This window comes from Gavia stellata, chromosome 4 (genome assembly GCF_030936135.1).
Source record: "Gavia stellata isolate bGavSte3 chromosome 4, bGavSte3.hap2, whole genome shotgun sequence".
In the NCBI taxonomy this organism is placed as follows: domain Eukaryota; kingdom Metazoa; phylum Chordata; class Aves; order Gaviiformes; family Gaviidae; genus Gavia; species Gavia stellata.
In genome coordinates, this window is record NC_082597.1 from 63948318 (window position 1) to 63962573 (window position 14256).

General features: G+C 36.9%; 1 protein-coding gene across 1 annotated transcript in view; it reads right to left on the reverse strand.

Annotated features, from left to right (window-relative positions):
* Positions 1-83: 83 nt before the first annotated feature.
* Positions 84-14256, reverse strand: part of TRIM24 (tripartite motif containing 24) — a 60644-nt gene continuing 46471 nt past the window's right edge. The window contains exons 11-19 of the mRNA XM_059815932.1: positions 13345-13524; positions 11393-11528; positions 10174-10246; positions 8610-8778; positions 7742-8055; positions 4886-5018; positions 3375-3449; positions 1941-2090; positions 84-840 (exon numbers count right to left, since the gene is read on the reverse strand). Of these exons, the coding sequence (XP_059671915.1) occupies positions 631-840; positions 1941-2090; positions 3375-3449; positions 4886-5018; positions 7742-8055; positions 8610-8778; positions 10174-10246; positions 11393-11528; positions 13345-13524 (1440 nt within the window). The 3' untranslated portion in view covers positions 84-630. The remainder of the gene's footprint in view (positions 841-1940; positions 2091-3374; positions 3450-4885; positions 5019-7741; positions 8056-8609; positions 8779-10173; positions 10247-11392; positions 11529-13344; positions 13525-14256) is intronic.

The window sequence follows — 14256 nt, forward strand, 5'->3', positions numbered from 1 at the left end:
GTGAGAAAAATGATGCAAAACAAAGTATTCTGTCCTTTACTTCCTCCGTTAAAAAAACTCTCAGACAAATTCCTTTTCTTTTTAAAGTTATTTTTAATACATTTTACATTTTAAAATTACCAATAACTTCTTTGGGGGCAACTACACTTTCATTGTACCAGTCAGTATTGCAGGACAATAATATTACACCATCTGTTTTCATGGCTTGTTTTAAATACAGTACAAAGAAATCGAATTATGGCCAGCCACATGCCTTTGGTAAAATTAAAAGTCTGGTGAGATCACATTTTCTTCAAACTCAGAAAGCCACATGTTGAAGCCATGTAATGTTTTAAAGTTCAGTTCTATACAAACTTCTTTTCTTCCTCAAAGTAAAGTTAAACAGGTGTCACCCCACGCAAATGGCAATTTCTGTGCTGCTCCAAATGTACGATGAAACTTCGGAACTTCAGAGAAGTTCTCCACATGCCTTGATCTCCATTAGATTTGTGTTTCGGACAAGGGGTAGAAAGTCTAGTAAATATCCACAAACCTACAAGTCAAAGCAGTCATGACTTTTTCCCCTTTTCACAATTAACAGTGATAAATATTCTTAGTTTTTAAAAAATGTTCCGTAGTAACACATGCGGCTCATTTAAGCAACTGACGGTCTTCGCCTTTGAGGCGTTTTTTCCGGGGCTGTACAAAGTCATCATCCGAGTCATCGGTAAGTTCTGGATTATCTTTTTCACTCTGGCAGTTGGGTTGTATGGGGAACTTCCTCTCAGGATAAAGGTTCCTTAGAAGTTCTTCGAAGTACGCTTCAAGTTTCATGCCAGCATCAGCCACTTCTGAATCAGGCTGTTGGGTGAATTAACAACATCAATGCATCATGAAATAGCTTTACACTTAGATCACATTAGGTCTTGTAGGTACTTTTACAAACTACAAAAAATCAATCAGCAGTAAGAATGGCACCTATGGAACACATGGTCCCAAAGAGTGCAAGCCTGCAAAACAGAGATTGAGGGTAGATCTTTTGGCCAATGCCCCGATGACTTTTTTCTCTGATAAGAGTATCACAAAAGCCAATTGCAAAAGCCATACTGCCTAGGTTCTGAAAGCTATATAAAGAGATTCTACAAACCCTTACATCCTGACTGGGGGGGGGGGGGGGGGGGAAGAAGTTGGGTTATGCTGTGAAATAGGCATGCCTTCAGCATATTAAAGTCTTTTGGAACAACTACTTGAAACGCTAGAATTTCTCTAGCTTACAGACCTTTTTTAATTACAATGAAAATATTACTAGGATAGATGATGATTGTAACCTGGAAGACTAGGCAGTCCTGAAGTAATTCATAGCCACTGTGGCTGACCAGTTTCTTGAAGCAGAGCTGAGCATGGCAGGAAGTATTCACAGCTATCAAGGATGACTGGATGAGAACCCCATTGAGGCCACTTAGACAAGCCTTTATTCCCGCTGTAATTCTCGCTCATTTTGTGGTCCACTCAGTACCTGCATGCCCTTTTCACCACATGTTCCCACTGAGGGATAATAACAATCACTCAACATGCAACTAGAAATCATAAGGGTGAGTACAGAGCTCCCAGAATGAAAATCCCACTGAATTTAAGATTTGAGGCAAGGAGGATGAAATCAATTTTTAAATCAAACATCCACCATTAACCTCTATGATGAACAACTGTCCTGTTCTTTACATGCTGTCCTGCCATTCAGCTAGCATGTTTGTTACAACCCTCTTTGCTTCTACGGAAGGATCTACACTATATTGCCATCTAACACCACAGGAGTTTCAACTGTGATCTAAGTCTTCACTGCAGTCTCATCATCAAAATCAGTTTAATACAATAAATTCTTGTGTTGTAAGTTCTAGCCCCACCGCACTTTTCCTGAAAGCAACTAAGCCTACAAAACCAGATAAAGTATCTACTTTTCTGACCTCATTAAATTCAGCACAGTTTTGGAAAATCAGTCTGAAATCAGCCACAAAATCTTCCGGCTTTGTGTAGAATGAATCGGTCACTTCAAGTCTTTTCTTGATGGTTGACAAGTCCATAGGCTTTTTGATTATTTTGTAGTAATCAGGAACCTAAATGGAGAATAAAATTTTTTACAGAATGCAGTCATGTTCATTACTTATTGTTTTATAAACCTTTAACTCTGAGGGAGAAGGCAAGATTTAGTCTCATCTTCAAAGTACAATTCTAAGATATAAGAATTGTACTTTTAACATATATGCAGACAGTTTCTGGAGTAACAGTGAAGTATGCTTGTTTTGAGGGCTAAAATATACTCCTCCCAATGCCTATTTTAAAATAAAAGAAAAACAATTAAAAACCCCACCTAGATATGATAGAGCAAATGATTTGGACATGGTTTTTTGGATGTAGTCAAATGAGCCACCTATTAAGTTACACTCTCAAGACCACCATTGGCAACCCACTCAAGCAGAGATGGTACATGGGTTGCTTAAAATGAATTTTGGTTGTGAAATATGTCCTTGGAAATGGTGGCAAATTTCAGATACATCAATGATTTTGACACTCAAATTGTGGTTCTAGGATTAAGATTTATTCTTTGTTTAGAAAGAATTAGAAATTAGGAAATAAGATATGAAATCCAATGATAATATTTTTATACTTTTTTCCTAACTAGATTCACGTTTTAAGAGAAATGCTATAATACCTGAATTTAGTAATGCATGACCATCATATGATTAATCAATCAACCTCTTGTGCCTTTTCTTATTATTAAACTCTGGAATGTTCTTCAGAAGAAAAATTCTTATTCAAATGGAATAAAAAGTGTGCATAGGAGCACATTACTTATTGAGGAATTCTTTTCCCATTGACTTGTCTTGAATAACATAAAAGAGGTACTTTTCATCTGATCATGCTGGTAACTCTTCTGTGTATCCTTGGACTTCTAATGCACCCAGGTATTGTTTACCATTTCAAACTAATAAATTTCAAGCTAATAATAAGAAATTCAATTTCATATTAGTACTATGGAGTACACTAATTCTCAAAATCAGGTAATATTAAAAAACCCCAAATATATCCCAATTCACCTTTTTAGTGGTATCACTCAGCATTGTGAAATCAGCAGGCAGTGTTAGAACTTACTTTTTGTGTCTATTTTTAAAGCATTAAGTAAAATCAGTTCTTCGGGAATTTTACTAGTAAATCCCTTTCCAACCCAATGCTTCAACTTTTAACTCCCCTTCAGACAGTTTTAATAAAATTAAACACATTTAATACAGTCAGCATCTGGGAAACTTGACCTCTTGTAATGGACAGTGATAGAACATAAAAATGCTATTAGAAACATGCCAATGATGCTAACATAAAATGGAAAGAAGTAAGGTACATACTGTGGGAGGAACTGGATCTTGAAAAGCAAGACTCATTTCATGACAGTAGAGGTATAGCAGCAGTCTTTCACACTTCTGTGTCAAGAAAAATAGATACCCAAGTAATTAGAGAATCCTACATTATTTGTTCTAAAATAACAAACTACAGAAAATACCAAACAGATGCTCAGTACTCCCCCAGCCCCTAAGCAGAAAAGTGAGCACAGGAACCATATTTGGAAGCAAGATTGACTGTCATAACAGTGGCCTACAGTATTCCTTCTCTGCAATAGATATATCATTATCAACTCTCAAATGCATGCTATGAAACCTCTTGCAGTTACTAGCAGTGTTATTCAGCATTTGCTGAGCCCTGCAGACATTCCAGGGAATAAAAAAGCATGTGTGGCTCTTAGTGCTTTACAAATATTCAGAGATAGCAGTAATATTTTTCCTGATCTGGGTGTAACTAACTGCTCTGTAACTGCAAAGCCTACAGTGCTTTTTGTTATCAGCAGGAAGGAATATCTTTCCTTTGTGTATCCAAATATATTAAATTGGATCTTGAGCCTTGAAAGAGATTCTAAAAATAGTTTTGTGTGATTTTATGCTTGCTGATCCTTTATTAGAATATTTACAGGACTTATAACTTATATTTTTATAACTTACATTTAAAGCAAAATACAAACAGAGCTAGCTTTTTTCCTTTTAGATAGCAGGAGGTATAAATAATGGTTCCACAGGCAGACTAAGACCCCAAATAAAATAATAATTTCAGCATATTTACACAAGTTGCCAAGTGAAACCAAGTAAAACACTGCTGAAAGTTTTCAATACAGCCCAAATTTGCTTAAAAAAAGGTTTTAAATGATAATAAAACAACTACAAAGAAATAAGAAAAATCAAAAAAGGCAAAAAAACCCCCCAAAACTCCCAAGAATCCGAAAGATTCTGTCAAGCAGTTCAACTGTCTGCTCAAAGGCACAATTTTTTTCTTTTAACTCTGAGGTTTAAGGAAAAACAAAAGTTGGAGACCCACTGCTTGCTTTGTAGCTTATCCACCAGAACATTCAAAGCTGCAAAAGGATAGCAGTTATTCCCAGAGACTTGTGTTAATCTCTGCAGGATCAGTATTGCATGTCTGTGTATCTTCATTGTGAAAGAACCACCTTAATTTTTTAAAAGGATGTTGACAAAGTGCTTTAAAGACTAAAACCATTAGTTGATAACGTCAATCTATGCCAAATTTGGAAAGCACAAAGAAAAAAATTCTCAATGCAAGGTCACTGCGTGCAAGAGCTCTGTCTGTTAGAAACAGCACTTAGTAATTCCTAGAACACAGTCCCAATTCAGAGCACCACATCACAACCACTTCTCAGACATTCAGAATGTGTTGTTCAGCATGTTTACATGAAGACTGCTATTATCTCAAAGCTTATTTAAGAAGTTAATTCTCCTTTTTTACCATCATTTTTTAAAAGACACATTTCAGAATACAAGGAGCAGCAAGACATTACTCATTTTATCCTTACCCTACGGTCTATTGGCGCCAAACCCACAGCGTCTTCCAATTTTCTTTTTTCAGAGCTGTGAGTGGGTTTATCACAGTCATATTCAACTTCTGGCTTGGACAAATCCCGACAGAATGTACAAATCCACTCTCCACTAAAGAAGACAAACAAACATATTGACCTCAGTGATGTAGCACACTCTTGACGAAAGGCTTTCCACATATTTCTGGATAAGTTCCTCATTTGTGGGGTGGTTTTTTCTGCATCGTGTGTTGTTTTGCTGTTGGTGGTTTTTTAAACACTACGAAAGGCGGAGACTGCTGGCAAAAATGCTTTATTAGAACTTTGTTTCCTTTTTAATGGCACTGGTGTCATGAATGGTGTCAGAAAAATGGTTTGTTACAATAGACAAATGGTGTCTACCTTTGTTAGTACTGCAGTTTTTCACTTGAGCTCATACGATTCAAGCAAAGCACTATTAAGAGTTCTGTTTCCTAACTTCACAGAGACTGAAGAAATCGTATAGGCCGAACAGAAGGAAAAGTTAGTGTTATATGGCGAGAATGATATATTCTCTCTACAATCTTGATCTACAACATATTACTACTCTATATAGATTACCTATTCCAGAAAACTGGAAATTCTTCACTAAAACTACTTTCAGATGTTCCCGATTTTATCAGTTAGTCTAGGAAAACCCTACAGATTTAAACAACAGCAAAAGATTATGATAAAATTAGTTCTGCAAGCTATGTTCACTGATTCTCTAATACAATTTGTGAACCTCAAAGTTTTGAAAAACCTATGAAGTCTATGTTTTTAATATATATAAAAACTTGTATGCTTGCAGATAACCACAAGAGGGCTCAATTGTACTTCTTACATAGTAGACAGAATTCAGCAATAACCAGTTATGAGATCAAGCTGCATACTCAGAGGTATGTTATAATAATAAGATCTTTGTAAATGGGAAATAGTTTTGGCAGCACCTTTTAGTTCATTTCGATAGTAAGGCAGAAGACTTTCCAAGTTAAAAAAAAAAAATCTTACTGGTTTTTATTTAGAGTAATCCAAAGATTTCCACAATGTGCTAGTTGTAGCATACAGTAGTAAATAATGAGCATTTTCCTTCAAAGTGACTTTTACCTTCTACTGTCTTGACAGAGTTATTTATATGACAGTGTCTCCTCTGTGCCTCGACTAGCATCAGAGAAATGATGTGGTACATACACAAAAATAGAAACAGGCCATGATCTAAAGATCTTATGATACAGGAAAACAGGAAGCACATGAAAGATGGAGGAACGATGCATTTAAATATCCAAGATTCAGGAAGAGTGTGGTGGGTTGGAGTGAAGGGAAAAAAAATGCAGTGACCCTGTGAATCTATAGGGGAAATTGTTCTAGCCACCTGAAGCAAGAACAGAAAGCAATCATGAAAGTAGACTGACACTGCTGACATAATAATAAAGGAATTATTTTGCGTGTTTGAAGGAACTAATGCTAAGAGACCAAAGTTTGTTAAGCAGACTGTTACAGCTGAAAAAAAAAAAACCAAACCCACAAAGATGACGACAAAAACCTGATACAGCTGAAGGCAGGAGGAAAATTAAGCTAACTGTGGTTCTGAAGGCCAGGAACACAGTGCACTTGTATTAATATGCACCTTTAGAGATCTGAACTCTTGTCAGAAAAGTTGGCTTTGGCTCCCTGGCCGCCAGACATCATCATCTCCGTTTCCACAGAACGATCCAGTAAAAAAGAGAAATCTTAAAGACTTATTCTTCAAGCTTTAATTTTAACAGAAACAAAGCCTTGTAAATACATAGTTATCTACCTGCTTAAAGATTACTTTTTTCTTGTCAGAAAGGCACAAATGTTTATTAGTTTAAGTGCTTACTGTAACTTTGCTGGGTTTTGCTTATGGCACATAGCTGTAACATAGCATCATTTTATTTAAAAAAACCCCCAAACTGTAATTTGAAGTTTCAAAAGGTAAAAGAAACATTTTTATGTGCCATTTCTAGTGACATTTTAAAAAGTAGGTATGCTTGCAGAAGTATGCTTGTTCAGAGTAGCACAGAGATAATCAATGTACTAAGTTGCTATCCAAATATTTTACAGCAGCAAACTATGCTGATATTTAATGAGAAAACCTAATATTTATAAAAGCATTAAACAATGATCATGTTATGACAGATGTTTTTATCCTTTTAATACTAATAAGCTTATTGCATGGCATTTCCAAGTTGGAACATTGCAAGATGCCATTTACTGTAATCAAAGACACTAATTCCAGAAGCAAACATCAGTAATGCTTGTAACAACAACCTGCTTAAGACTGTATTTTGAAACTCAAGAAACTGAGTAGTTGTTTTGTAAGAGTCAATCAATAAAGCCTACTGCTTGTTTCAACATTGAACGAAATGTTACTAGAAGATATCAGTTGCTACTTCCCATGCTTGGACTGTCACCACGTCTAGCACTATCGTAAATAATATATTTAATACTGTATTGGCTTAGATTTTTCTTTACTTTTTTATTATTATTATTAAAGAAATGTAAATCTTTTACGTCATTTTATGACAGATTGGTAATTCTGTGGCCCAATTTTAATAACAGATGCCCTAGATGTAAGTGATCTTGCTTAACTGCCAAATAAGTGAAGAGTTTTATTACTGTGGCTGCAAATCCATAAAGTTAAACTGGAGTTTCAATGCAAATTCCAATTTTCACCAATTAATAAAACTTCTGGATTCAAGACTTCAGAGAACACACTGCTTCCTTCAAGGCTGAAACTTCTTGTACTGGGTTTCACAACACAACGCTTATGTCTTTTAATACAAGTTTAGATGGAATTGAAGGGGTCATAATTACCTTGGAAAGCTCATCAGTGTAGGGACATGACAAGAAAGATGGAATACTTTGGGACACTTCTCACAGCAAAGGAGCTCCCCTCCATTTTGACATACAGCACACCAATCTTCATTGGGATCATCCTCTTTTCTGCCCTCCCCAATGTGGGAGGGGCCTATCCATCCTGTCTTCCCACTGGATGTGTTCTCCTGCAGTATCCCTGGTTGATCATCTGTGCTGTCCGGTGCATCTGTTCTTATGACAGCTTCATCAGAATTGGAATTATGACTGCTGTCTAACAGCAATGAAGTAAGTATGCTTCTTGAAAACGTGGCCTGTAAGAAGAAACAGAGGAAGCCAGATTATAATATTTATGTGAATTTACATGACCCTAACAACAAATAAACTGACCAGAATAACAAATTTGTACGCAAGCAGCCACACAACTTGCAACATGCATGCAAAAATTACTATCATACTATAACATCAGGCTACTAAACTCAAGAAATTATCTAAGAAAAACTATTTACTGCTCCACTAATAAAAACATAATCTTTCATGCCCCAAAAGTCTAGTGACCTTATTTGCGTATATTACTGCACTATGATTAGAAATACTTCCTAGCACCACATGAAAATTTGATGTTTGCAAGCTATTTCCTGCCTTTCCATGTTTTCAATGGATAAAAGCAGTCTGATTGCACCAGTTAATTAATTGAATTGCCAGTAGAGCTAGTTTGATCTTGAATTTCACCTCTTCCTTCTATTTAGCTTTTTAGTTTTCCCCTGAAAAAGTCCCCAACAGAATAGTAGTAAATCATTTTATTCCCCGTAAATGCAAAATACCCTCCACCAAAGAGAAAGGAGATCTTTAGAACTGTTAATATTACATTACGAGGCCGGGTTTCCTCATCTGTTTCTTGCTTCACTATAACAATTGGGAAATCAAAGTTCTCATTTGGTGTACTTGACTCCTGTTTAATTCTGATTGGCTCCAACATAACGACCGGGACTTTGTGTGTAGAATCAGCGCCTGGTGGTCTGCTGGAGGAGCCAGAACTGTAAATGACAGAAAGAGGTAGGAAAAAAAGGAAATTAATTAAGAGTCAGAACTGGACACCTTTTGTACACTGATGCTTTCCGAGCCCTCAGGATGCTAATCCGTTTTGCTTCTTTGAATTCTAAGTGCTACAGTATTACTTTCATAGAATACAGCATCCAAATTTATTTCCTTTCATGTACATTGAAAAGGCATTACAGAAAGGGAAAATTTTAATGACGCAGTTCCAGAACTAGAGAATTACTCATGGTTTTACTTCCCATTAGTGCAAGATTTGCAAATAATCTCTGTTTCTTTTAGGTCATACACAAAAAAGCACTTCCACTGAACATTATCCCACTTTGGAGGAGATGCAGCTGTATTTTGGGGAAGGCCAGTGTTTCTCCAGAGCTGAACTAATCATTGTAAACCACACAAGTGAATAAGCCAGATAAAACACATATTTAAATTATCTTGGAAGAGTTTCTTACAGCCTTGCAGCTCCACCAAAACTGGGCCCCTACTTTTAGAAATAGAACTGTCTTTTTTCGTGTGTTCAATTTTAATAGGGTGAGAAAGGACAACCAAATTCAAAAATACCAGCTTATTATTATTTTTTTAAATACTAATGAAGAATTTTAAATCTAACAAAATGAATTCAAGGAGCAGCAGATAGAATCACATTTTTTTAAATGCAAGTAAAAGACTCTTCAGACAAATATTTAAACAGTTCATAAGAGTCCTTCACAGAATTTACCACGTAAATGGAATAGAGTAAAAGGTATTCTATATTAAAAAGCACCTGCATTTACAATTCAAGTAGGATGAATGTCATCTGATTTTTCTCTGCATGAAAAATTAAACTCATGTCAGATGTATGCTCTAATTTATTGGAACACGTTAATGGATCTGCACTCTTCAAACAACATTGTGTAAATCTATTTGTTCATTAATGTTCCATCACTAAGGGATAAAAACATTTGTGTAGACTCTCGGTAGGTATCTAGTACTCACTTAACTAACTTTATTATGGCAGAAAATTCTTAATAACCCTCTTTGTAACATCAGTTATTTAAATCTGAAGTAATTTATAGTTTCATGAGGACTTTCAATATGCAACTTTTTCCTTTAGCTGATTTTTCTGAATTTAAAACTAATTTAGAATTGGCATTCTTTTAATAACGCCAACCTAGTCATCATTTACAGAGTTAATACGTTTTTTAGATATGCTATTAATACATTACAAATGAAATTACTACTTTTAGAATGCAAAGAGTGCTGTAATAACCATCAGGCCTGGCCTTAACAGAGAAGGTGAGGCAAATTTACTTTTATATGCATTAATAAGAGAAGAGACTGAGGCATGTTCTATGGAGGTGGAAGTTACATTTTCTTCTCTCCCACTCTTCCCTTACCTCTCTCTGCTCCCAACACTAGAGGCACTGGGTGAACGAATTGGAGGGTGTATGTTTGTCACACTGACTCCTCCTAGGATAGAAGAATCAGATTAGAAAAAAACACAGGTCTGTGCCAAGTCTGAGATGTGACTCAGCGAAATACGCAGGTTTTGGGGAAAATTTCTCCTGCAGTGTCATTTATTTAACCCATAGCCCATTTAATACAATTTCATGAGAGGATGAGAAGCATGGGATGATAGAAGGAAGGACTAAAAAGGGGCCCATTGCATGTAAGCAGGCTGATGGGTCAGGACCTTTGACTGGCTGACCCCTCCACTTGATCACTGCAGTTTATTTTGTCTTACCTTATTAAAAAGTCCAGCAGATCTCTCGAGATCTGCTAGGAAACTTAAAGCCAGACAAGCTGGTGAGTAGGAAGAGGTCTGGGGGCCAGGTATGAGACAGACCAAAGGTCTGGGGACCAGAGAGCCGAAAGACTTGTGAAGGACATTTTTGCTGAGCATTGGTCCTGAGAAACCAGAGTGGGCTGTCAGTGCTGTCTGCGAGTGCATTATCCACCTGTCTCAGCAAACCTGCCCAAGCCATGCGAGTGCACAACGCTGCACGAGTGCTTACTGGGAATTCACGCTCACATAGGCTCACTGCAGGCCAGATCAGGAAACGGGAGTAAGGAGCAGCTGCTGATTGCCACCAGGCATGGTGACAGGAATCCCCTGGGTCCTTCAAGTCCACCGCATTTAGCTACCCGTAACAATAACTTCTCTGGTCAACCTCTGTCAGTGCTGCACCACCCTTCCAGTGAAAAAGATTTTCTAATATCCAAATTGAACTTCCCAAGTCACTATTTGTAGCCACTGTCTCCTGTTACACCCTATCTTGCTTTTTCAAATACTTGTCTCTTACCACAAGCTTCTAGGTTTTAATTTGGTGTAACCCTAAGAGTGCCATTTTTCTACGGATTTCTATGCAATTTGCTAAAATCTACTATGTTTTTCCCTCCGTGTTTTTAAGATCCGGCCACTTACTTTTCTTCACAACACTAAAATATTGTCTCAACGTTACCTCCTCTAGGGTTTCTACAACTTTGCTTTCATTTTCATATTTCTCATTTTTGATAAAAATAGAAGTAACTAATTCTGGTATCAGTGTTAACACTGCCACATTAGATTTTTCCATTACACCATTTAAACAGAAAATTGCACCACATTCCAATTACCTGAAAGGCCTGGTGATGGTACCGATGAATTTGGTGACTGCACAGTTCTGTTTGAGGGAGGTTTTGGCTGATTCTGCTCTGCAGTGCCATCCTTCCTTACAACATTATCCAGTGTGATGCTTCCTGAACAATCAATCTAAAAGGTGGGGAAAAGAGGAAAAGCAGTTAGTGCTGGGAGGGGGGAAAAAAACCCAAACCCCAAAAAGAACAAAAAACCACCCCATGCCTCTGCAATACTCTTATTTTGAAGGTGAAGAACAAAATGCATTTCACCTAACTTTAGCCATCCAAAAAGCGAGGTGATTACTTCAAAACAGGTCATCTTGCTTTCTCTAAAAAGAAAAGAAATGGCCAAATCCAGACAGTGCTTTATTTTAAGATCAGATGATTCTGTAAGTGCCAATTTTTCTCCATCAGCTACAGAGAAGGCTTACATCAGACAGGTAGCTTTCACACACTGAAGTAAGAGATGAATTTTTATCTCCACACCTTCTTTTGACATGCTCACATTATATACTCTAAAAAAGATAATAAGCAATAAAAAAACCACCCATTAATCCGCTAGTGTTTAGCAGGACTGGAAGAACCTCAAAGGAGACTCAATTCCATCTGTCCCACATATCTTCTGGTCAGGGGCCATGCATATTGACTCAAAATGCAAACAGCAAACCAACACTTGTTCTTTCTACCCACAGCCCAGGCCAGACAACTGAACTCTGTTTTAGGGGCTCCCAATTTACAGTTCTAACCTTCTGTAAAAATTACACTTTCTGGGTTGATAAAGAGAAATGACCTTTTGAAATGTTAGGGTTTTTGCAATACATAAGATCATGTTTGATAAGAAAATAGGTCACCTTGGCATCAGTTTTCTCAATTATCCAGACACCTCACAAATCCATTGCTATCAACTGCATTGACCACTGAAATTTCTATTTATAAGCTAGACTTATCCAAAGTGGATGCAGAAGCCTCTGCTAGGTCAGCACATTTACAGTGATTTGGGCCATGTATCTTAATAGCATAAACTTAACTATATACAAGTAGAAGAGTTCATAATACTGTATACAAAAATCAGTACGGAAAATGTCTCACAGACTCAGTATTTTTATGATCGTATTGTGCAATTCACCTTTTAAACCTGACAGAACTGTGATTCTGTACTCTATGAATTCTATTTAAAAAAACAGAACGCTTTATCTGAGAGTTTATTGGTGAGAACAAAGACAGGTGGGAGAAACAGGGCAAGTTATGACTACAAAACCGTGACATTTCAGATATCTACCAACCTTAGACCACAAAAACAGGCTCAGCAGTTAACTGACTAAAACTCAACAGCTCTACCATGGACCTCTGACAAACACGTACCAATCAGAAGAAACTATGAAAAAGAAGTTTAGAAGCTTAAGAAAAGATGATCTTACGATGCTCTGTCTATCACCAGCTCACAGGCATGTTAGAGGATATATGAAGAAAAGAAGTACCAAAAGGAAAAGATATAAGGACTACATCCAGTATACCAACCATTAATACCTACCTAACATAGCCCTTTCAATGAGTTACAAACATATTACAAAAATGTTAAAAATTTACCAGAAATACCATCAGCAAACCAGTGCTATCTATGGACACTGGTAAACGAAAGCTAAGCTAACTCATTTTTGTTAGTATCATTATGGGGCGTGGGGGAAAAATATGAAGCATCCAAATAAACAAGTCCAATTACAACTACAACTTGCAATGTTATTTTTCTCAGTTGTCCTAACAGCTGTCTCCCAGAAAAGTTCTGAATATTGCCAGCAACATGTAGGCGACCCTGCATTGCTGTTTTCTGGAACTGTCTCATTTTGACAAGCAGAGCAAGAATTTCTATCTAAAAGGTTTCTACTTCTCACAAATATTAAGACTTACTTCAAAATAGAATCCATAAAACATTGCTCTTATGTTACACTTACATCAGGAAGAGATGGTAGATTGTAGGAGCTGCCCACTGGAGAACTCAAATCTATCACAGGGGGACCATATGTCTTCCCATCACATCCTACAGCACTAGTGACTGTGGGGCTAGATGGAGTAGATGTTGTGCTGCTTGCAGTTGAAAGGGCAGTTGAAGTTTGTCCACTACCGATCTGCCACTAAAAAGGGAAGATGATAGTTCACAATTCAGCGTTATTTTTTTCAACAGATCACATCCACTGCATATGCTGGTTCTAACTCAGCAGTTAAACAAGCAGCTTAGTTCAGGAAGCTGAATTCAAACATAAAATCCTGATTTACTCTGAAATGCTGATGGGATCTCCACCCACATATACATTTAACACCATGATATGAAGTGCACAGTCAAGTCAGACTAAATTTGTTGCTCATTTAGACATATGGGGTTTTCAATGGTTTTCAATGACTTCAATGGAATTTCATGGCAACTGTAGGCAAAATCTGACTCCGCTCAATTCCTTTTTAGTCAGTCATTCTATTTACTGGTTTCTAGTTTCAGAAAGACATTACTAGATAATGAAAATACTTGAAAGAAAGGCTTGCAGACAGGCCAATCCTCTTTTTCAGAGGCACACAAGTGACTTAGTTTTTGTTACTACAGGTTCTCTTAGATATTGTACAGCTTGCTTCAATTTCGTTGGAATTAGTTGTCTGACATCATAAGCATTGCAAACATTAATGGTATTACTCCACTTCTCAGGTCACAGGTCAGATTCATTTGATTCTTCCCTGCTTACCTCTAGTGACATAATTTTCTCTTTCCTTCCACATACCTAACAACTCATGCGTTAATATGCTTTTTAATAAAGATTTGCCTTCCTGAACATCCAGAAAACATACGACGTGCTTGCTTCTGCCCCAGTTCAACTGCT